At 52.6% G+C, this 22,190-nt stretch overlaps 2 protein-coding genes across 2 annotated transcripts in view; one reads left to right on the top strand and one right to left on the bottom strand.

Annotated features, from left to right (window-relative positions):
- Nucleotides 1–5,920: 5,920 nt before the first annotated feature.
- LOC124249534 (MAP kinase-activated protein kinase 2-like) lies at nt 5,921–18,368 on the top strand. The gene is made up of 8 exons (XM_046680540.1): nt 5,921–5,957; nt 6,913–6,949; nt 7,349–7,473; nt 7,814–7,899; nt 8,017–8,097; nt 8,707–8,772; nt 17,580–17,603; nt 18,276–18,368. The coding sequence occupies exons 1-8, from the start codon at nt 5,921–5,923 to the stop codon at nt 18,366–18,368; spliced, it is 549 nt and encodes a 182-aa protein (XP_046536496.1).
- A 1,546-nt stretch (nt 18,369–19,914) lies between these two features.
- MAPKAPK2 (MAPK activated protein kinase 2) overlaps nt 19,915–22,190 on the bottom strand; it is a 43,486-nt gene continuing 41,210 nt past the window's right edge. Inside the window, exons 6-10 of the mRNA XM_046681881.1 lie at nt 22,097–22,172; nt 21,573–21,697; nt 21,148–21,233; nt 20,950–21,030; nt 19,915–20,341 (exon numbers count right to left, since the gene is read on the bottom strand). Coding sequence (XP_046537837.1) covers nt 20,198–20,341; nt 20,950–21,030; nt 21,148–21,233; nt 21,573–21,697; nt 22,097–22,172 — 512 coding nt within the window. The 3' untranslated portion in view covers nt 19,915–20,197. The remainder of the gene's footprint in view (nt 20,342–20,949; nt 21,031–21,147; nt 21,234–21,572; nt 21,698–22,096; nt 22,173–22,190) is intronic.

The raw sequence follows: 22,190 nt of genomic DNA, 5'->3' as shown, positions 1-22,190 counted from the left end.
TTCTTACGGGAGCTGGGCCCCTCCCAGGCAATTCCATTTCCCGAGTCCAGTGACCGACGCAGGAATGAGTTTGTGATGTAACCTGGTCAATGACACCTGAGGAGAGGTTGGCTGAGGGACTACTGGGAAATTTTTTTCTTACTCTTAAATGCGGAGAAACCAGGCTTTTTTTCTGCCTCTGGTTGTTGTCCATATTTGAAGCCCGGAATTGCTGAGGCCTTGAGATCATGAGGGGACTCGGCCTAAAAGGATAAAACAGCAGGTGGATCCTCGACGACTTTGTTAAACCCATGTTAAACCAACCCTAGATCAGAATTATTTCAGAATTTTCAACATGTGAGATAATTTTCCTCTTGACTAGTCCCTGTTCATCGCTTTTGGGTTACTTGCAGCCAAAAGTATGTACAAATAATACACGTGAACTCTCAGGTTGTAAACAATGAGACCACTTCAGTCCCGGGGCTTCCCCTACTCTCTTCTTCCTTCTGAGCCGCTGTCACCTCTGACTCATCCACTGAACCCCAAATATTTGAGGGAGTTCAGGATAGTCAAGGAGTTCATTTCCTTTCGCACAGGACACGACTCCTGAGTTCCAGCAGATTCTCGGAGCAGCCGCCATCCCATCTTCCTCACTGGTTTCATCTAAGGAAAGCAGAGCTCTGCAGGGCGAAGTGCAGACTCTGATGCTATGAATGGAAGACGCGAGGAGCACGTGCTCACGTGTCTGGCCCACGTCCGCCTTTCTCACAGGGCTCTACCGTCTCGTCCCCTTCCTCCTGAGATGGACTCCCCTCTGCAGTTCTTTCCCATCCTCTAAGGCCCTGTTCAAATTGCTGCTCTTCCAGGAAGCCTTCCACCACAATGCAAGACCACACTCTTATCTCCACCCATTGACCAAACCTCTGTCCCACATGTTTAGACAACCGATGATATTCTGAAAGTTTCTGCCTCTTAATTTTTTCCTATGAGCTGACATTGTCCCTCAATGCTGACTGTGCAGGGGTGAGTCCTGCAGTCCTATTTCCCCAGTAGTGTCAGGCACAAAGAAGGCATTAAATAAATGCTTGAGTTCAACTGAAAAGAAAATTTTCCCTACGGTCACAAAATCACAGACATTTTGAGTTAGACCCTCAAAGGCTCTCTAGTCCAACTGCCGCCCACGGTCCTCCTCCCAGATGGACCTCCACTTCCACTTCAGTGTTTGCAGAGAAGCAGAGCTCACAACTTTGTGTGCCACCTGTTTCATTTCCGGACAGCTCTCATTACTGGAAATTTCTTTCCATTTGCCTATAAGGCCCAAATTTGTTTCCCTGCAACATGCCTTCAATTGTTTTCCTTACACTTTCTTGGATAAAACAGGATACGTTTATTCCATTTTCACATGATAGCCCTTCAAATATTGAAGGCAGCTATTATAGGTGTTCTAAGTTTTAATTTCTTCAAGCTAACTATCTTCAGTTATTTAAATGATTCTGTAAAAGTAATGGTTTCCAGAATCTTTTCCAGTCCCACGGCTTTTCTTGCAAGTACTCATTAAAAGAGTCATTCCTCTCTTAACCTTCATTTACTAATTCAACAGATATTGATTGAGCTCTTCCTATGTGCCAGGCACACAGCAGAGGATCGGACACGGAGCTTACAGTCCAGGAGGAAAGACAATTAAACAGTGATAGTGAGGAACAAAATGTCCCTGGTCACTGCATTGCACAACTTCAGGGGCACTGTTCACACACAGTACCATACAAATTTCACCCCTTGGAGTTGTGCAACGTGGTAGAGCAGTCACTGATGGGAACGAACAAACTGGATCAAGAAAGCCCTCCCGAGAAGAAAGGACATTTGAACTGAAATCGAAAATATGAGTATCAGTTAATTGGGCAAAGAGAGAAAGGAACAACATGCCGGACTGAGGGAACAGCAAGTGCAACCATGTGGAGGAGAAGGGGGAGGGTGTGAGAGTAAGAGGGAGTAGAGAGAAATGAGGCCTGAGAAATAAGCAGGGGTCAGGACATAGAGTTTCTATTAGGCCATTTAGGGAGGTTGACTCACATCCTAAAGAGGGGGCAGTCCATTGAAGGCATTGAAGCAGGGAAATAACATAATCATATTTGCATTCTGGATGCTGTGTGGAAAGTGGATTAGAGGATAATAAGACCAGAGGTTGTGAGAGCAACTCAAAACTTGTTACAGTAATCCAAGCCAAGAAAAACTGGACAGTGGTCTGAACCAAGGTAGCAGCAGTGGAAATAAAAAGGAAATTGGATAGATATATTTGTGCAATAGTTCAGACACAGTGTCAATTAGACTTGATGGCTGCCTGGAGGTGGAGAGTGAAGAAAAGTGAGAAAGCAAGGATGTCTGAGACAAATGGCAAATAGTGGTACCATCGACTGAGACTGGAAACTCTGGAGGAGGCCCAGCATTTAAAAAACGGAGGAAGATGAAGAACCTAATGTCAGATATATTCAGCTGAGATATTTGAAGATATCTAAGTGGAGATGTCTAATTGGAGTTCAGGAGACATCGCCACAAGATTCTGGAGTCATCAGTACATAAATGGTAACTGAAATCGTGGGAGTGAATGTCAACTCACTCAGAAAAAAAACATGTAGAATGAGAAAAGAAGGTTTAAAGCCTGAGGGATACAATCATTTAGCGGGTGTGTTGAGAAAGAGGTATCAGCAATGGAGACCACAGAGAAACAGCCAGAAAGATAACAGGAAAAATGGAGTGTGGTACACGGAAGCCAAAGGGAGCGGGAGGAGCCAAGTCCTGCCGAGCGTCCACTAGATGTGCCTGCCCAGGGAGGTTGGAAGTCGCCCCTTTCTCCAGGGTCCTCCATCGTGATGCAGCCCCTGTCATGCAGATCCTTTGGCAGCAGCCACACCACATTGTTGGCCATACTAGGTGTCACGGGTTTCATTGGGTCTCCCCAAAAGACGTGTTCAAGTTCTAACCCCCTAGTACCTGTGAATGTGATCTTATTGAAAACGGGGTCTTCGTAGACATAATCGAGTTAAGATAAGGTTATACTGGAGCAGGGTGGGCCCTAATCCAATGACTGATGCCCTTATAACAAAAAGGAAATTTGGGTACAGAGACATAGACGCACAGGGAAGACGGCCACGTGAAGACGGCAGCAGAATTGGAGTAATGCTGCCACGAACCAAAGAACTCCAAAGATTGCTGGCCGGCACTGGAAACTCAAAGAGGCAAGGACCCTTCCCTAGAACCCTCAGAAAGAGCGGGGCCCTGTGCCACCTTGAGTTTGAACTTCTGGCCTCCAGGACTTGAGAGAGTACGTTTCTGTTGTTGTAAGCGCCCCAGTTTCTGGTCGTTTTTTACAGTAGCCCTGGAAAATGAACACCCTAGGATCAGCTAAAATCCCATGTCTTTCGTATTTGAACTATGACAAAGTTATCTCATTCTATTCTGCATTGCACAATGAAGTTTTTTAAATTAAATGTATGACTTCTGCTCATCCACATCTGCTTTACTCTTAGATATTTGGGGCAATCAACACAATTTTTGATAAAGTTGGCTTCTATACCTCTGTCCAGGTTAATAGAACATGAAACATGGTAGGCCAAGGCTACAGCACCTCGGTATCGATCAAGGTCCCTCTCCCAGCTGGAAATGGCAGGCAGCTATGTCTCATCCACAAATTGATGCCTTGATGGAATCCAGATACATCGAGTCTACTGGAAGTCCATATCTACCAGACCAGTGACCATATGAAACAAGTAGCTTGCCTAGACCAGAATGACCTTGAATCTGCCTTCTCCACTCAAGGCAGGCGCTGGGAAAGAGGATCTGTTCATTTTGTTGAGTGAACCTGAATTTCTCTACCCCTGGCAGTCTGACCCACTGACTATGCTACTGGTTCTGCCTTGCCTTAGCCTTTAGATTTGAGGTACTTTGTCTCCCAGCCGTGACTTGAGGCTCCCCTGAAAACTGACTCTGAACCCACACCTACAGACTCCTCTGTCTCAGCTGTCCCCCTAAGCACAATTCTGACAAAGGGCTTTTGCAGCCTTAAAGGCGGGACCTAAACAGTGAACCTTTACTAGATCCTGGTGACTGTTGCCCTCTCTTCTACTTGCTTGGCCACCACTGGTTTAACAATCTGTCACTCCCCTCCACTCCTAAGGTCAGCAGTGGGGAGCCTTTGACGCAGACACTGGCAGTGGGTGGGAGACTGAGAAAGGAAAGAGGCACACATGTCAGGAACAGCATATGTCACAGGAGCTGAAGCTGGTTAAGAAGGAGACGGGACAAGTGAAACTCCACGTTTATTGCCAGAAACTCAAGCTTTGTGTGAAATCTTGAATTCATAGAGAAGAGGAAGAGGGGACAGGGAAGTTCCTGACCGACATCTCCCTTGGGCCACGGTGGCCCCATGACTGGGGTATGTTTATCTGATGGTAGATTTTGCTGCACTGAGTTCTCCCTCTGCCTCCCTTCTCTTATTATTTCATAACACATGTAACCCTCTTCTCTCTCCCCTCCTTTTCCCATGGGAAAATACTAAGAATGAATAAAGTCATATTAATACTGTGAAACAAATAAATAATCCATCACTCCAGAATCACAGCATCTTTATTCCTGTATCCTGAATCAAATGGCTTTGCTGTCCACAATCTCTTTGCTAGATAAAGAGTCAGCACCTTCTCTCAAGCCAGAAAGGAAAATGCTGAATGATTTTTTTTTTCAGATTTCCAAAAAGTTACTTAGGACATTGGGGTGAGTTAGACAGAAATGGTTAGAACTAGAGAGTCAGCTTTATCCTGGCGCATGTTAGCTGAGGGGACACTAGCTGCTGTAACAGATACACCCTGAAACCTCAGCGACTTCACACAGCAGAAGTTTGTTTCTCACTCATGGAAAGAAGGCGCACGGAGGGGCTGCGGTGAGATGCAGGTGAGAACTCTGCTCTGCACCGTCACTCCCGCTGACCGAAGCTCTGAGCTGCAGTCACGCCTCAGGGCCAGGACGGACCCCCACACCCAAAATGCAGTTTAGATGGCTAGAATGATGATGCCCCACACGCACACCAGGCGGGCAGGGAAAGGTTTAACTCCGATAATGAGGCTTTCAAGGGGTAGCAGGGCAGGTTTCTAAGCAGCTCTAAAACTGGCTTGAGAGAGAGAGCAAGGAGGGGTGACTGGCTTGGAGTCTTATGATAGTTAGGTGCTGGGGCTTGGGAAAGGATTCCCAGGCACAGGCTGAGACTGCCTGATTTGAACTTCTTGCCAATGCCAAAGGAGGGCACACTCAAGCTTTCTTGTCAGTTTTGTGGGGCAGAAGAGGAAAAGGGGAGTACTGGGCTTGAAGGCTGTCAGCAGTCAAACATCAAAAACGGAGCCAAAGGTGAAGGACATACATTAACGTACAACTGAAATTTCATGAGATTGTAACCTATCATTAACTCAATTAAAAATAAACGGAGCCAAACTCCTAATTACACTTTGCTGTCAGCAACTCATGGCTTCCATAGTTGTCCACACGCAGTTGTCCTGCATATCAACATGCAGACAGAAGACAAGGAAAATGGAGGCTTGTATGGGAGGTTTGAACAGGTCAGGCCTGGGAACAGTGGGTTTACGCCTTCGGCCCGCATTCCATTGGTTAGAACCAAGTCACAGAGGGGCTGGAAAAGGTAGTCCCTGGCTGGGTAGCCACTTCCCAGAAAAACTATGGAAGGGGGCCGGAATCTTTAGCTTATAGCTAGCCGTGTCTGCCACCGTGGAATGCAAGCAGCAATGGATCTAGGTTTTGTGGGGCCCAAAGCTTGAATAGTTTGGAGGCTGTCTTTAAGAAAAAATAAATTAAAAAATTACAGATACCAAATTGGAAAAGGGTCCGTGCAAGTCAGGGCTCTATGCTGAAGCTTGCTGAGCTTCACAGTAAAGGTGCCAGGATGGCCCAGGGCCACTGTGAACAAACGGAGACGACAGGTACGTGGCTTCTGACACGGCTACAGAACTTCTTCCTGAGAGGGAGTAAACTCTGGGATTGGAGACTTAAGCTACAGAGATCACAGAACTCCAGTCTAGAACCCAGGAAAACAACAGCAAACGCGCTATGAGAAATGGGAAAAATAATATTAGGTATTTTCTGTTCGTGAAAACAGATAAAATCCTACCTCTTTGCAACCACAATACACAAAGAAATTACATGCTGTTGGTTTTGGCTCTATATGTCGCTATTCAGGGGTTTGGGGCAGGGATAGTTTTTAAGTAAAAGGTTCGTAGGCCTGAAGCATGAAAAATATTATTTGGTGTTCTCTGATTTCAGAAAGTTTGAGAAGCACCAGCATCCCTTCGTAGGCCTCCAGCCCCTGAGACTGTGTGAGTCAGGGATGCCCCCAGAATGCCCATCGCTCAACCTGCTCTCTGATGTGCCTGGGTTGGGGGGCATGTGAAACAAACCGGAGGAGCTAGGACCCCATAAGAATTGTGACACCTCACACTCCCTGTAGGCCACGGTCGACTGTGGCCCAGCATTGCCCTTAGGACGGCTCATTTGAGGAGCAGTCAGACGAGAGCCTGGACGACAGGCGGGCTTCCGTGTCTGGGCTTCAGCTCCTGGGCAAGAGCTTTGGGCACACACTTCTCTCCTTTCCTTCCCATTTTTATTTTCGTTTTTCCTTGATTTTCTTATTTATTTTTATTCAGCTATGTTGTACCACATTGAATACACTTCTGGAAGCTCATATTTGGGGAAAAGTGGCATAAAAATAAAACACTAAACACAAATAGGAAATAAAGTAAAATTACATGATGTCACCACTGAGTCTAGACAGACGCTAGGTCATTAAAAGGACTTCTCAGGGCATCTTTTAATCCTCAGCTTCATCCATCCACTGTCTGATATTTACTGAGAGTCCCCTATGCATTGGCTTTCCCACAGGTGACATGTGGTCCTTGGGTGTCATCATGTACATCCTGTGAGTATGCTGGGGAGCCACCTGGGAGGGGCCAGGGCTGGACTGGGCTTGGCTGGGCGGAGGCCTGTACTTCTCCAGGAGGAGAGGAAGAGGCAGAGGTTAGCATTCTCCTCTGGGTGGGGGAGTCCCTGGGAATCCCCTGCTAACACGGCTTAGCAGATTCTGATAGCTAAGTGGTGGGTACAGACTAGTTCACGGGCAGGAAAATGTGCCATATAGACACTTGGTATGCTGGATTCCCGGGCCCTGCCCTCAACTTACTATATTGTGCCTGAGTCAACGAGTCCCAATTTCTCTGTGACCTTTACAAGAAGAAGCCTGTTTCTCACTCTGTTCCTGGTGCAGGGCCCCAAAATAACACCAGCTCTGTCCCTCTCTTCCTGCTTCCTCTCGGCTCAGGCTGTGTGGGTATCCCCCCTTCTATTCCAACCACGGCCTTGCCATCTCTCCGGGCATGAAGAGTCGCATCCGAATGGGCCAGTATGAACTTCCCAACCCTGAATGGTCAGAAGTATCAGAGGAAGGTAGGGAGCCCAGTGAGCATGCCTGTGTGTGCGTGTGCGCGCTCCCTCGTGTCCCTGTGGGCATCCGTCTCACGTGGGAGGTGTAGTTATGGGTTTGCTCCTGTGCCCACACCTTCTGGTATGTCCCGCCTGTGTGAAGGGCCTCGTGCGGGCCAGGCGCATGGGGCTGTGTAGGCCCTGCCAGGCGGTGTAGCCATAATGGGCCTCAGGGCCATCTCCTTAGGCGGTCTGCCTCCACGCAACCCCCCTTGGAACCTGGTTTCTCCCGGAAAACTGTGGGAAGAAACAGGGGAGGAGAGTGGCTCCTGAGCTGGCTCTGTCTCCTGCCCCACCCCCACAGTGAAGATGCTTATCCGGAACCTGCTGAAAACAGAGCCCACTCAGAGGATGACCATCACGGAGTTCATGAACCACCCCTGGATCATGGTGAGCCTGGCAGGCTGGAGAGACCTGGCTGCCTGGGACTGTCCCTTGGGACGGGGGCTTCGCCAGGACTCTGCCCTGCCCCAGGCTTTCACCTGGGCCCCTTTTCTCTCCCCTCAGCAATCAACGAAGGTCCCTCAAACCCCACTGCACACCAGCCGCGTCCTGAAGGAGGACAAGGAGCGGTGGGAGGATGTCAAGGTGAGGGGAACCGCTGCCCGGAGGGGCTGGGGGAGGCGGCTCGTGGGGGCGCCCAGGTGTGAGCAGTGGTGCTGGCCGGGGAGGGTTTGGTTCTGCATCCTCTCATGCCAGGAGATGGCCATCACAACAGCAACAGTGACTCTGAGCCAATTCCCTGGCCAGGTTGTGGGCAGAGGATTCTGTGTTCCCGTCTAGACTGGGCCGTGGCTGTTTCCTCCCAGCCCTCTACTTCCTGGGTCTCTAAAGGGACCTGAGAGGCCATCTGGTCCCATCTCATTTTGCAGATGAGGAAACTGAGGCTCAGAGAGGGGGAGTGACCTGTTTACGGTCACACAGCTAGTGACTGGCTGAGGCCGCCAGAGCCCAGGTCTCCTGACTCCTGGCCCGGGGCTCTTGCTGCCTCCCTACAGGGCCGCCCGTGGCTCTCGGAGAGCGGTGGCCATGCTGTGCCCAAGCCCTGGTGGCACTGCCGGGGCTGGGGCTTGCTCTCAGCCCTTGACCCGCTGACCAGCCTGTCCTCTTCTCTTTGCTTCACTCTGACCCCTCCTCCTGCTCTCCTCTGTGGCTCTCGTCTCATGTGTCTCTCTTGGTGCCACCCCCTGCCCCCAGGAGGAGATGACCAGTGCCAGGGAAGGAGGAGTTCTCTCAAGTGACAGGAGAGCTCAGAGGATCAGGGTGCCAGCTAACCTCCTCCAGGAGGCCTTCCTGCGTCTCGTCAATCTCTGGCACTGCTCCTGGCCTGAGCACATGCTGCGGCCTCTACTGTACCCTTTGGCACTCTCCCTAAGGCACCTGGCAGTGCTCTCCACGGAACTGCCCAGTCAGGGAGGCACGGGCACTGTCTCGTGCATCTTCAGTCTCTGCAGAGAGTGCTGGATGCTACTAGGTTCCCGCCAACATCAAGAAATATTGGAGGGCCTACTGTGCGCCAGGTGCTGGGGATGCATCAGTGAAGAAAGCAGACACGGATTCCTGCCCTTGTGCAGCTTACGCCCCAGTCATAGACAAGTTACACAGACTGTTAGAAGGTGATCAGATCTACGGGGAAAAAAATAAGTCGGGTAGCTTTGTGTAGGTACATTATACTTCAGTAAGAACGGTTTCTAAAAATAAAGCCATGAAGGGGAATAGAGAGTGCCCAGAGAGAGGACTCGGAGGTGGGAGGAAGCTGGCAGTTTGAAATAGAGCGATAACAGTAGGCGTCATTGAAAAAGTGACACATGAACAAAACTGAAAGGAAATGAGTAGTGCAGGCATCTGAAGGAGGAGCGTCCCATCCTGGGGGCCTGGGGAGGGGTCCACAATGCCCCACGCTCCAGCCTCTAGCCCTTCAGGTCCACGAATGCTGTAGGCCCCTACGCTGCGGCTCAGCCACTGACGAGGGGTCTTGGCCCCTTCCACAGCCTTCTTCTTGCCTTTGGGAGGGGCTCTAAGTCGGCTGTAAACTTCTGCGGAATATCAGGGCCCTCCACTGCACAGGACTGTTTGCTAGGTACTCATAAATCTGCAGAGTGGGGAGAATAATACCACTCCCTCATAGGGTTGTTGAAGGTCAAAAGTCCAAAAGGGAAGAGAAGTTCACAAAGGGGAAAAGGGGTCTCTGAATCGAGCCAGGAGCTTCCCTCACTGGGCTTTCATTCTCCGTGTGCCGGGAACCCGGCTAACGGTTTGCAATGATTAGCTATTTAACAGTTACAAAACACTATGATGAAGATGCTTTTCTACTAACGGAAAGCTGAGGCTTACAGAAGTTGAGGGGCTTCAGCTGGCAAGTGGAAGAGCCAGAATGCGACCTGGATCCGTCGGAGTCCAGGGTTCCGCCTGCACTGCCCCACACAGCCTCTCCTGCGTGACTCAAGCCGCGTTTTCTTTGCTGGTGTGAGCAGGAAGAACCAGAGTCTAAAACTCAGACTAGACACGGCGGCTATCACATTTCCTCCCAGCTAAGCTCGGCAGCCTCCTTCGCTGGGATACAACCCAGTGGTTTTCTTTGCCGAATTCTTACATGAGAAGAGAACAATACCCCAAAGTCAGGGGCCTGATTAATTCTGGCAACTGTGGGAGGCAAGGGACGGGGAGACATTCTTAGAACTGGGCCAAGCTGGGGCTGGTGGGCTCCACTTTCAGCTCATTCTAGAGATAATGGGCACAGGAGTTTTGAGAGAAACCTCGTGACTCACCCTCACTTCTCACGGCCCCTGTTTCACTAGAAGGCGCACTGTCTTCCCATCATCCTCCCTTGGCCCCCAACTCTGCCCGGCTGCCAACACCCCCCAGTGACCCACCCAGCAAGTGCCTGTCCCTGCACCAGTGGGGTCCTCTCCACCAGGCTGAGGACCCACAGACCCAGCCGCCTGGGCATCGCTGGAGCAGCCCCCACAGCCACCTCCTTTCCCAGCCAGAGCCTCACAACGTAGGCAGCCTTACTCAGGCAGAGGGACCCAGCCAGCCTCGGACCCCACAGGACAACCACCACTGTCGTACAAGGGCACGTGGGAGGAGCGGGGCCACGGGGGACAGAAAACTCGGGAGAAAAACGGAGCAGGGAAGGGGCGGGAAGACACAAGATTCCCAAACCCAAACTCTCCTTTCTAGTTAAATCAACCTGTTCACACCGGCACAATAAGACCACCTACTATGATAAATGATAACAGTGAGTGCTGACTATGGGCCAGGCATTACACTCAAGCCTTTACAGGATTTCTCACCTGTTCCTTGCAACAGTCCTATGAGGTGGGTGATATTATTGTGTTAGTCTGGGTCCTCTGAGAAGAAGATGCCAGAAGGGGATTGAACATGCAAGGGTTTTATTAGGGGAAATGTCTTTAGGAGAGAAAACGGTGGTGGGGTGGGGGGGGAGCCAAGGGAGGCTGGGAGAGCCATCAGACCTTGTCTGACCCCATTGAGGGGGAACCAAGACAAGGTTGGGTGCAGGCATCCTAGACTCCTGTGTAGCCTCAGGAAGGTCAGGCGGTCACCCAGGAATCCTTGGGCCAAACTGGGCAGTCACTGGATTCCTGCTCCCCCAGGAACCGTGTGCCTTAGCATCGCTGCTGTGTCCAGGCCCTGGCAGGGGCAGGCGGAGGGAAGCATGGCCTCAGTCCAGGTGCTGAGCACAGCAGCTGGGGCCTTTGGACAATTACGCTGTAATTGGAGGTCTATGAGGCACATTCTCATAGTTAATAAGTAATTATTACTATAAATATTATTAATAATTATTGTGGTGTGCCACAATTATTACCCCATTGTACTGGTGGATAAACTGAGGCTCAGTGAGGTTAAATCACCTGCTCATGGTTTGAACCCAGTTTACTATAACTCCAAAGCTTTCTCCTGTGCAGCATGCATCTGAGCTCTTGACCACCACATCACAAGCCTGATTCCTCAGACTCCATAATCAGCAGAGGACTGGCACTCCATCAGTTTCCCACAAAGGGTTTCTTGGGGTAATGTGGTTCAGTGCCTGTAAATAAGGAAAAGTACTTACAAGTCTCCTGTACCCCCATACCACCTAGGACCCTGAGCCAATGCCACTTCCCCCACCATGTGCCTTTCTTTCCCCCAGGGAGATCCCTCTGGTAACCTCTGGGAGGGCCTCATGTCACAGTCACTTGCACACCGCTGTCTCCTGGGCGTTCCCCCCAGGCACACTTGTTTCGCAGTCTGAGAGGCATCAGGTAACCTGCTCAAGGCCAAACACCAGTAGGAGGCTGAACGCGGGGGAACTTCAGCTGAGCCATTCTGCCTACACACCCAAAACGTATGCAAATAACCATAATCGAGTGAGCAGAGCCGCTCATCTGGGAGAAGCTGAAGGAATCCCCTTGCTCCCTCCAGATCAGATTTTTCCAGTCGCCCACGATGTGACCAAGGGTATCCATCCATCAGTTTTGAGAAGTGCTTCGAACCTCCTCTTACTCTCAGCTGACTTATCCTGTCCTCAGATTGCCCACTGCTGACAGCAAATCCTTTCATGGACCTCTCATTCAGAAAGCAGTATGCAAAGTGCATTCATTCATAAGTTGACACTACCAAAACCTACAGTATATATCCCCTTTGATCTAGCTATTTCACGTCTAGGAATCTGTCCTACAGGAATCCCTACACATGCGCACAAAGATATCGTACAAGATGTTCGCAGCATTTACAGTAAAAAAAAAACTGGAAACAAACAAAATGCCCATCAGCAGCAGATAAATTATGGCACATCTATACTATGGAATACTCTGCAGCTGTGAAAAAGTGTGCCGGTTCTACGAGTTCAGCCATGGACCCTCCCTGTGTGATATGAAGTTGCAGGTTGATTAACGGGTAGGAAAAAGTTCTGGAGATTGGCTGCACAACAATGTGATTATACTTAACACTAATGAACTCTATACTTAAAAATGGTTAAGATGGTAAATTTTGTTATGTGTGCTTCACCACAATGTTTTTAAAAAGCATGTTGCAGAATAGCGGCCGGCCCCACGGCCCAGTGGTTAAGTTCGAGAGCTCCGCTTTGGCGTCCCAGGGTTTCACCGGTTTGAATCCTGGGCGCGGACAGGGCACCGTTCATCAGGCCACGCTGAGGTGGCATCCCACGTGCCACAACTAGAAGGACTCACAACTAAAAATACACAACTATGTACCGGGGGGCTCTGGGGAGAAAAAGGAAAAATAAAGTCTTAAAAACAAAAGCGTGTTGCAGAATAGTATGTCTAATGAATCCATTTATATTTATAACCTCCAAAGACATTCCTCACCTGTGTTTATAAGCATATATGTATGTGGATAAATTAACAGCAATTTTTTGTAAGGCTGGATAAAATCTAAATAAAATCACACTGTTAAAAGAAGTTCTTTCTGGAGGGGCAGCTGGCATAGCTGGACGAGGAGAGGTTGTGAAGAGGAATGTTGGCATTTCACCCTGTACGTATACATGATTGTATGTGTACATAATTTCTTTGATCTTTCAGTTACTGAAATCACATGTTAACTGTTCTTTAGATGCACCCATCCATCCACCAGACACCGAGCACCCACAGTGAGCCCACCGCAGTTTTCAGAAGCTGGAATAAGCAGATCGGACTGGGTTTCTCGTCCACCCTTTGCCTCTTCCTTGCCGGCCGGCTCAGAGAATGGCCTGCCCTGTCTGTCCCCTTCCCCTCCTGCCCTCGTCCCCGCTGTGCGTGGGCTGAGAGGTAGGGTTAGAGTCTGACTATGAGGACCGCTTCCTCAGCACAGCTTTCTGAGCAGAAGAGGAGACCGACGAGCACCAGAACACGCCAGGCCCTCGAGGTCTTCCTACGAACACCAGATCTCTGGCCCGCAGGCTCCACACACAGCTGGCCAAGGGCTTGGTCTCAGACTCAAATGAGATCACGGGTTCTTTGAAAAGTAAACCTCTGACTGGAATTCAGAACCACAGGTCTCCAAATCAGAGGGTGAGGGCAAGGAGTACTCAGCTGGTGCCGAAACTTGAGGCCTCATAGCCTGGGAGGCTCTAGCTGTTTGAGGAACAAGACACCCACAGCTGCCCGGCCTGAGGAAGGACCACGATCACGTTTCACATGGCTTCAAACAGCAGCGCCTGAGCCCAAGACTGGCCTGGGCTCGGGCCAGAGATGCCCCAACCGGGGCTCATTTGCATAACCTTTGCAGACAGCTTTGCATCTCAGTGTCCCAGGAACACTGCTCCACCCGGGATCAGAGAGGTTAAGACCAGTATTTGGTCACACAGGGTCTGACTGGCCAGAAACAAAACCCTTGGGGAGGAGACAACTTGTGAAGGGAGGGGGGATGGCAAAGGGGGAAAGCCAGTCCAATATTTCACTTGCAAATCCTGGCATGGGTGTCGGATAGGATAGGAAACTTTACTGTCCCTTAGAGCAAGAAAGTTATGCAAATGAGTGCATTTGCATGGCAGCCCTGGCCCCTAAAAATGACTTACCACACAGAGGTCCCCTGCCCCTCAGCAGCAGCCCCACCTGAAGTCCTGCAGGCTTGACAGAAAGACCGCCTGGCCAGAGGCCCTGGGCAGTCCCTGCCCTTTAGAGCAGCAATTCTTCCCTCCAGAGGGGGATGTGCATTCCAAGGCAACGCCAGGTTTGAGATGTTGGTGCGTGAAAAATACAAAGCGTGGAAGCTTAAATACATTGAGTTTGTATTGTAACGGGGAAGCTGCCAAGGGCTTCACGGTTAACACACTCACAGTGGTGCGAGGCCTGCGATGAGCAGGGTGAGAAATGCCAGCAAAGAGCCACAGCTTTTTCGGCTACACTCGGGAGGAGAGGAGCAAGCAAGCCCTTGACCACCACTCACCCAACTTTCCAGGAGGACCTCCCTCAATTTCACGCAATGTGAGCCTTTCCTAAAATGATTTCCAAAATGTGTAACTAAAACTGATCTAAGTGTAAGGTACAGCTTTGCAAGGCTTCTTTAAAATGAATGAACTGAAAAAGAGGTGGGGAAACCCCTCAGACCACGTTCCCAAATTTTGATTGTGGGGAAGCAGACACGGTGAAGGAGGGGTATCCAGGTTGGAGGCACTGACGAGACAACGGACAGAAAACACTGAGGACGCCCCACTGAGGGGGTCAATCAGGGTTCCCATGGACAGAACCGAGGGGGTTGAAGCTCAGGCTGAAGCGATGAGCAGACAGCAGTGCAGACCAGAAGACGGAGGGTGAACCTTGACTCAAAGAAGAAAGGATCTGGCTCTTGCAGAAATCATGCAGAACTCTGACGGGAAAATTTCCACTGTGCTGTTCCCTCACTTTCTCCCATCAAGCACCAGCTCCCAGGATCTTCAGGAGGCACTCCTGGTCTCTCTCAGACGGCCCCACCTCCCACACCTGCTCCATCCCGCTTTATGAAAGCACTGGTCCTCCAGGCTTTCTGTCCTTAATGGCTGGCTACTCTTCCAGACTGAGCCCCAGGAGGGCTACAGCCCCTTTTAGTCCTCTTTGTCTCCCCAGAGTACCGAGCACTGGGCACTGCATAGGGTAGACAGTCAAGAGGAGTTGAATCAAAACGTGGTACTTTCATTCTGGGGGAGGGGCTGAGTCTTAAAGAGCAGCACAGGTGGAGCAGGCCAAAGCGCCACCGGAGGCGCCCTATCCTTGCACACCCACGCCAGTGCCTCCCATCTTTCACCGTCTCGGCACAGCGGCCTCGGCTCCTCACAGGCCTGCATGGGGGAGGATCGATGGTATCCCCAGCAAGGATGGATGCCAGGTTTCGTCCAACGAGGATCCGGGGTCCAGGATCTTCTGACCTCACTTATCCATCCAGTCTCAAAACCACTAGGGGCCTAAGCAGCTGACCTGGGCCACCTGGGCTTGCATGACACCACCCTCACAGTCTGGAGCAGTTTCCAATGGGTCAATTCAGACCACAAAGGACGTGTGCAGACCCGTGGATGCAGAGAAAGGAAAGACAAGACCTCTCACGGTTGCCACATACTTTGTATCTCGCTGACTAGGCACCGAGACTTACCCTTGGTTTTTCCCAACGCACAGTGCATACTGTAAGGGCCTGGGTATTCAGTGAGTTAGCATGTCGGGTGCCCTCTCCACACTGGTCTCCCTGAGTGCAGGGAGAGGAGAGGTAGGTGAATCCACCAAAAGGCCCCCCAGCGCTGGGGCCGGCTGGACGGCTCCTTCGAAAGTGCGGCTCCGGGCCCTAACCGCCGGGCTTCAAGAGACAGAGCCGGGAAGGGGCTGCGTTCCAGGGCTGAAGGTGCAGAGGCTGCCCCCCAAAGCGGCCTCCACCCTGACTCTGGCCACCTGGGGTTTGTTTACATTCACGCAGCAGGTTTGTTTACATTCCCCGGAGGTGGGACCGTGACTTTCCCCAGCCTCACCAACCCCACCCTCCTGCCTTGAATAACTGAATTTCCTTCACACCTTGAGCAGGCCCGACCTACCCACTACCCACTCGACCTACCCACTACCCACTTGTCATTCACAGCCCTCCGCATTTCCTGTCTCCAACCCAGCCAAAGGAAAACCCCAAATTTACTGCTGTTGTTCACCAACCCAACTGCCTCCTCACCCTAAGGCACAGAGACACACCTTCCAGCTGAGGGCGGGAGCCTGCACCCAGCCTAGACCACTCACCCCTCTCCAAACCCGGGGCCCCCCGTGCCCTCCTGGGAGAGCAGCCCACCAGGGGATGGGACTCCAATATTGATAAAGGCCACCTGGCACCTGGCATCTTACAAAGCATTTAAATGTATGATCTTGTGGAATTCCTGACGATAGCCACAGGGCACAGAATGTCATCCCCATTTCATAGAAAGGGAAACTGGCGCTGCTCAGTGAACGGGCATCCAGCTGGTTGCTCTCTTGGCTTTCCCTCCCCTCGTCCTTAGCATGACGACTTCAGTGGTTTTTTTAAGGAGCTCTAAACTTGGAAGCCGGAGAGCAGGTCAGATTCGCATCTGCTTAGTTGTGAGGCCTTGGGAGAGTCACTTTACTTCTCTGAGGCCAAGTTTCCTCCTAGGAAGCAGATGGAGACTAGAATGACTACCTAGAGGGCTTTTATGACGGTGAAGAGATCAAGGGGATAACCCAGCACAGTATCGGTACTCACTAGGGGCCTACGAGTGCTCGTAAGCCCTCTTTACATCTCACACCACTTACACTCATGGGCAGGTGTTCAACAATCACATCCTGTCGCCTCCTGCACCCATGCAAGCCAGCATCTGCCTTTAGGTGGAAAAGTTCCATCGCCAGCCTATCTGGGAGTGTAGCGGGAGGTTAAGTTCTCCCTCAAGACAAGGGATTGCAGGGTCATGCCAGCATGGAAGGTCAGGGGCACAGGGAAGACTGGAAAGGCCCGGCAAGAAGCACTCACCAAGCTGGGCCCTCCTGGCCCTTTACTCCAGCCATCTTCCCCAAAAGCCAACTCCAGGCTGGACCCTCACTGGTCACAAAGGTGCCTGAGCTGGGCTGACCCAGACAGGGGATGAAGCCAAACACCAGTGTCACTGTGTGGGGCAAGAGGATGAGAAGGCTGAAGGACAGGCCTCAGTGGCAGAGCAGTGGCCCACAGAGGCCCACATCCCAATCCCTGGACCTGTGAACATGTTACCTTATATGGCAAAAGGGACTCTGCAGATGGGAGTAAGGTTAAGGACCTCCTGGATCATCTGGGTAGGACCAATCTAATGACACGGGCCCTTAACGGTGGAGACTCCTTCCTGGCTAGGTCAGAGCTGTGACCACAGAGGAAGGGTCGGAGACATGCAGTGTTGCTGGAAAAGGCGAGGCAGCAGAATCTCCTAGAACCTCCAGAAAGGAACGTGGCTCTGCTGAGACCTTAGTTTCAGACCAGGGAGGCCCCATCGGACTGTGACCTCCAGGACCATAAGACGTTAAATTGGGGCTGTTTTAAGCCACAAAATGTATTATGGCAGCAACAGAAACTAACACAGCCTCCAAAGACAGCGGAACGCTGACAGCCCCCTTGTCCCCTTTGCCCCCACCCCTCTTCCCCAGGTTCTTGTCACTGCTGACACCTCTGTAAGGGCAGACAACCTAACTGGATTTCCCTGAAAGCAAAACGTCAAGCTGCTTCATTTCAGCAGTGGTTTCCAGCAGTCCACTCAGGAGGTACGAGGGAGGCCAGGGGCGACAGGGGCCGCCCTGCCTGTGCCCCGGAGCCCGGGCGGGGAGCCAGGATCCGCCTGACAACTGTGGGGACAGCAGGAGTCTCCCCAGACAGGAGGCCGCATCTGAGGACAGGGAACACCCCAGGCCTTGGGATCCCGAGTTCTCGTCCACACCAATTAGCTGTGTGACTTCCAGCACATTCCTTCATCCTCTCCGTCGGTTTCCTCACTCATAAACCAAGGATAGCCATCCTGCCTTGCCTCTTCCGCGTCAGCTCTGAGGATCAGGTGAGAAATTGTCTACGGCGCACTATTTTCCCATCTGACTGGGAGGGAGGACAGAGGGGTCAGGAGACCAATTTCTACCTTAGGCCATACCGGAAACCAGTTCATTGTGTGTGATCTCAAACATCCCACCTCTGGGCCTCAGGCTTCCCATCTGTGCATGGAAGGGACCAGGTCACGTGAACGGAGGCCTCTTCCCCATCTGAGGCAGAGGATTTTGGTTTCTGCCACTCTCCCATCGCCCCCTCCTGGAACTTTCAGGAACTACACCAGCCTGCTCCCCTTGTCTCTTTCCCAGGATGTGAACCAATCACCAACGCCCCCCTTCTCCCCAGACCCCGACACCAGCCGGATCCCCCAGCCCAAGGATGCCACAGCCCACTGTGGCTAAACAGGCCAAAGAACCCTGTGCCGAGAAGCAGCTCGGCCGAGTGAGTCCCGGGCAGGAGCACGAGCCTCGCCTGCAGCGCGGAGGGAGAGCGGCATTCCCGCCCCCACCAGACCCTCACCAGGGCAGGCGCTGCCTCTGCCCTCCCCACACACCACTCCACTCTGCGTGCGGGAAGAGGAGAGGTGGGAGTGGAGGGGCTGAGCCCATGAAGGAAGAGAAAGAAAACCTTTCAACTATTAAATCTGTTTAGTAAAGACAATTTCGCTTATACAAAACAACGACAGTTTACAACAATCTGAGTGCTGGACACACTGTCAGAGGCGGGGAGGCGCTACAGACCCTCGGAGCCCTTCCCTCACAACCCGAGGAGACCCTGGGCCCCCCACTGCCCTGCCCCTGAGGGAGATGAAAGCTGAAGTACTGCTGCCACCCGCTGGCCCAAAGGGACCATGGTACAGAGGACCCCTCCCCATGCTGCTCCTCACCAACACTGGGGGGGCCACTCCCCTCCCCTCACTGGCCTGTACACACAAAGCTGAGTTGTTTGGGGTTGGGGGAAGTGGCTGAGGGGGAGGGGCAGAGTTGGGACATCTTTGGTGCAAAGACTCCCCCACCCACCCACAGGCCACACGATGGAAACTGCGGGAGGACCACAGAAGTGGCGCTGCCTTTGCCCACAAGGGGTAGCTGGCCGATGCCCCCAGAGCCCGGGAGAGACACTCAAAACGCAGAAGCTTTGTGTCACTTATAAACTGGCCAGGCTCACACACGTGAGCTGAGAGGAGGCCTGCGGAGAAACGGCTAAAAACGTAAGAGAAATAAACAAGAATGGGTTAATAACGGCGGGGAAGGGAGGTAGAGAGGTTACTGTAGGTCAGCGCCTCAGAGGACTCGGACCAGCACTAAATGGGGAGTGGGGGTCCTAGGGATGGGGGGGTCCAGTCTTCCTGATTGTTGTACCAGTGCCTAGTCACTCCTCTCCACCTCCCGGAACCAGTGAACAGAGGCAGGCCTTGGAGGGCCTGGCTCAGAATCTGGACAGGCTTTCCAGGCACTTTGGCAGGCCCAGCATGGGCAGGGTAGGCCCAGCATGGGCAAGGCAGGCCCAAGGAGGGCGAAGGTTGTTGAGCCACAGCAGGGCCCCCTCCCTCTGCAGCCCTGCCTGCCCCTGACCCCTCAAATGCACAGTCCCAGGCACAGATCCAGGCACACGTGCATGGGCGCACACACACACACACACACACACACAAACACACTCACACTCACTCCTATCCATCCGGCACACTGGTGATGTCTGAGGGCTCCAGTAGAGGAGGTGGGTGGCATCCTGGCCCCAGCCCTCCATGGCCTTGAGCTCCCGGAATGCCTCAGCCAGCGGGGACCTCAGGCTGTAGTGGGAAAACAGAGAGGGCAGATGGGACAACACAGGGCCACTCCCTGTACCAGTCTCCACAAATACCCTTTAACAAACCCCAAACCCTTGCAGTATCGAGAGCGGAAGGGGTTTGCGGGAGAGGAGAAGTGGGGAAAAGAACAATAAAAGAAGTTTCATAAAAATTCTAAGTCAAATTACTGTTAAAATTGCAAAATGAGCACAGGTTCAAGAGCCTCTTGCTCCCTTCTCTCCACGCCCTCCCACCACCCAGTCTCTCCCTCTCTGGGGTGGCCAGAACCAAAGACAGAATTCAGCCTCTGACGAGGTTCAGGGCTCCATGTAGCCAAGGAGGAGGGGACGTGGAAGTGGATTGTTCTGTGTCTCTTCATTTAAAAAACAGACTCAGGTCGAGAGTTATTGCTTGTCCTCCAGCGGAGCAGGACGGCTCGGCGGCTCAGTGAGCGAGGGCCGCGGCCTCCAGGGCCCGCGCTTTCTTCCGCCTCTTGAGAAGCAGAGGGTTGGACGCGTCTTCAATCTTTTTTATCTTGATCTGTTCGTAGTCCACACGCATTGTGGCCAAGGCACTGGTCATCTCCTCCTGGGGGCAGGGGGTGGCACCAAGAGAGACACATGAGACGAGAGCCACAGAGGAGAGCAGGAGGAGGGGTCAGAGTGGAGCAAAGAGAAGAGGACAGGCTGGTCAGCAGGTCAAGGGCTGAGAGCAGCCCCAGCCCCGGCAGTGCCACCAGGGCTTGGGCACAGCATGGCCACCGCTCTCCGAGAGCCACGGGCGGCCCTGTAGGGAGGCAGCAAGAGCCCCGGGCCAGGAGTCAGGAGACCTGGGCTCTGGCGGCCTCAGCCAGTCACTAGCTGTGTGACCGTGAACAGGTCACTCCCCCTCTCTGAGCCTCAGTTTCCTCATCTGCAAAATGAGATGGGACCAGATGGCCTCTCAGGTCCCTTTAGAGACCCAGGAAGTAGAGGGCTGGGAGGAAACAGCCACGGCCCAGTCTAGACGGGAACACAGAATCCTCTGCCCACAACCTGGCCAGGGAATTGGCTCAGAGTCACTGTTGCTGTTGTGACGGCCATCTCCTGGCATGAGAGGATGCAGAACCAAACCCTCCCCGGCCAGCACCACTGCTCACACCTGGGCGCCCCCACGAGCCGCCTCCCCCAGCCCCTCCGGGCAGCGGTTCCCCTCACCTTGACATCCTCCCACCGCTCCTTGTCCTCCTTCAGGACGCGGCTGGTGTGCAGTGGGGTTTGAGGGACCTTCGTTGATTGCTGAGGGGAGAGAAAAGGGGCCCAGGTGAAAGCCTGGGGCAGGGCAGAGTCCTGGCGAAGCCCCCGTCCCAAGGGACAGTCCCAGGCAGCCAGGTCTCTCCAGCCTGCCAGGCTCACCATGATCCAGGGGTGGTTCATGAACTCCGTGATGGTCATCCTCTGAGTGGGCTCTGTTTTCAGCAGGTTCCGGATAAGCATCTTCACTGTGGGGGTGGGGCAGGAGACAGAGCCAGCTCAGGAGCCACTCTCCTCCCCTGTTTCTTTCCACAGTTTTCCGGGAGAAACCAGGTTTCAAGGGGGGTCGCGTGGAGGCAGACCGCCTAAGGAGATGGCCCTGAGGCCCATTATGGCTACACCGCCTGGCAGGGCCTACACAGCCCGTGCGCCTGGCCCGCACGAGGCCCTTCACACAGGCAGGGCATACCAGAAGGTGTGGGCACAGGAGCAAACCCATAACTACACCTCCCACGTGAGACGGATGCCCACAGGGACACGAGGGAGCGCGCACACGCACACACAGGCATGCTCACTGGGCTCCTTACCTTCCTCTGATACTTCTGACCATTCAGGGTTGGGAAATTCATACTGGCCCATTCGGATGCGACTCTTCATGCCCGGAGAGATGGCAAGGCCGTGGTTGGAATAGAAGGGGGGATACCCACACAGCCTGAGCCGAGAGGAAGCAGGAAGAGAGGGACAGAGCTGGTGTTATTTTGGGGCCCTGCACCAGGAACAGAGTGAGAAACAGGCTTCTTCTTGTAAAGGTCACAGAGAAATTGGAACTCGTTGACTCAGGCACAATATAGTAAGTTGAGGGCAGGGCCCGGGAATCCAGCATACCAAGTGTCTATATGGCACATTTTCCTGCCCGTGAACTAGTCTGTACCCACCACTTAGCTATCAGAATCTGCTAAGCCGTGTTAGCAGGGGATTCCCAGGGACTCCCCCACCCAGAGGAGAATGCTAACCTCTGCCTCTTCCTCTCCTCCTGGAGAAGTACAGGCCTCCGCCCAGCCAAGCCCAGTCCAGCCCTGGCCCCTCCCAGGTGGCTCCCCAGCATACTCACAGGATGTACATGATGACACCCAAGGACCACATGTCACAGGACTTGTCATACTTCTCTGGACCCAGCACTTCTGGAGCTGCAAACCAAAGGTCAA

Source organism: Equus quagga, chromosome 13 (assembly GCF_021613505.1).
Source record: "Equus quagga isolate Etosha38 chromosome 13, UCLA_HA_Equagga_1.0, whole genome shotgun sequence".
In the NCBI taxonomy this organism is placed as follows: Eukaryota; Metazoa; Chordata; class Mammalia; order Perissodactyla; family Equidae; genus Equus; species Equus quagga.
This window is presented reverse-complemented; position numbering and strand designations above follow the sequence as displayed.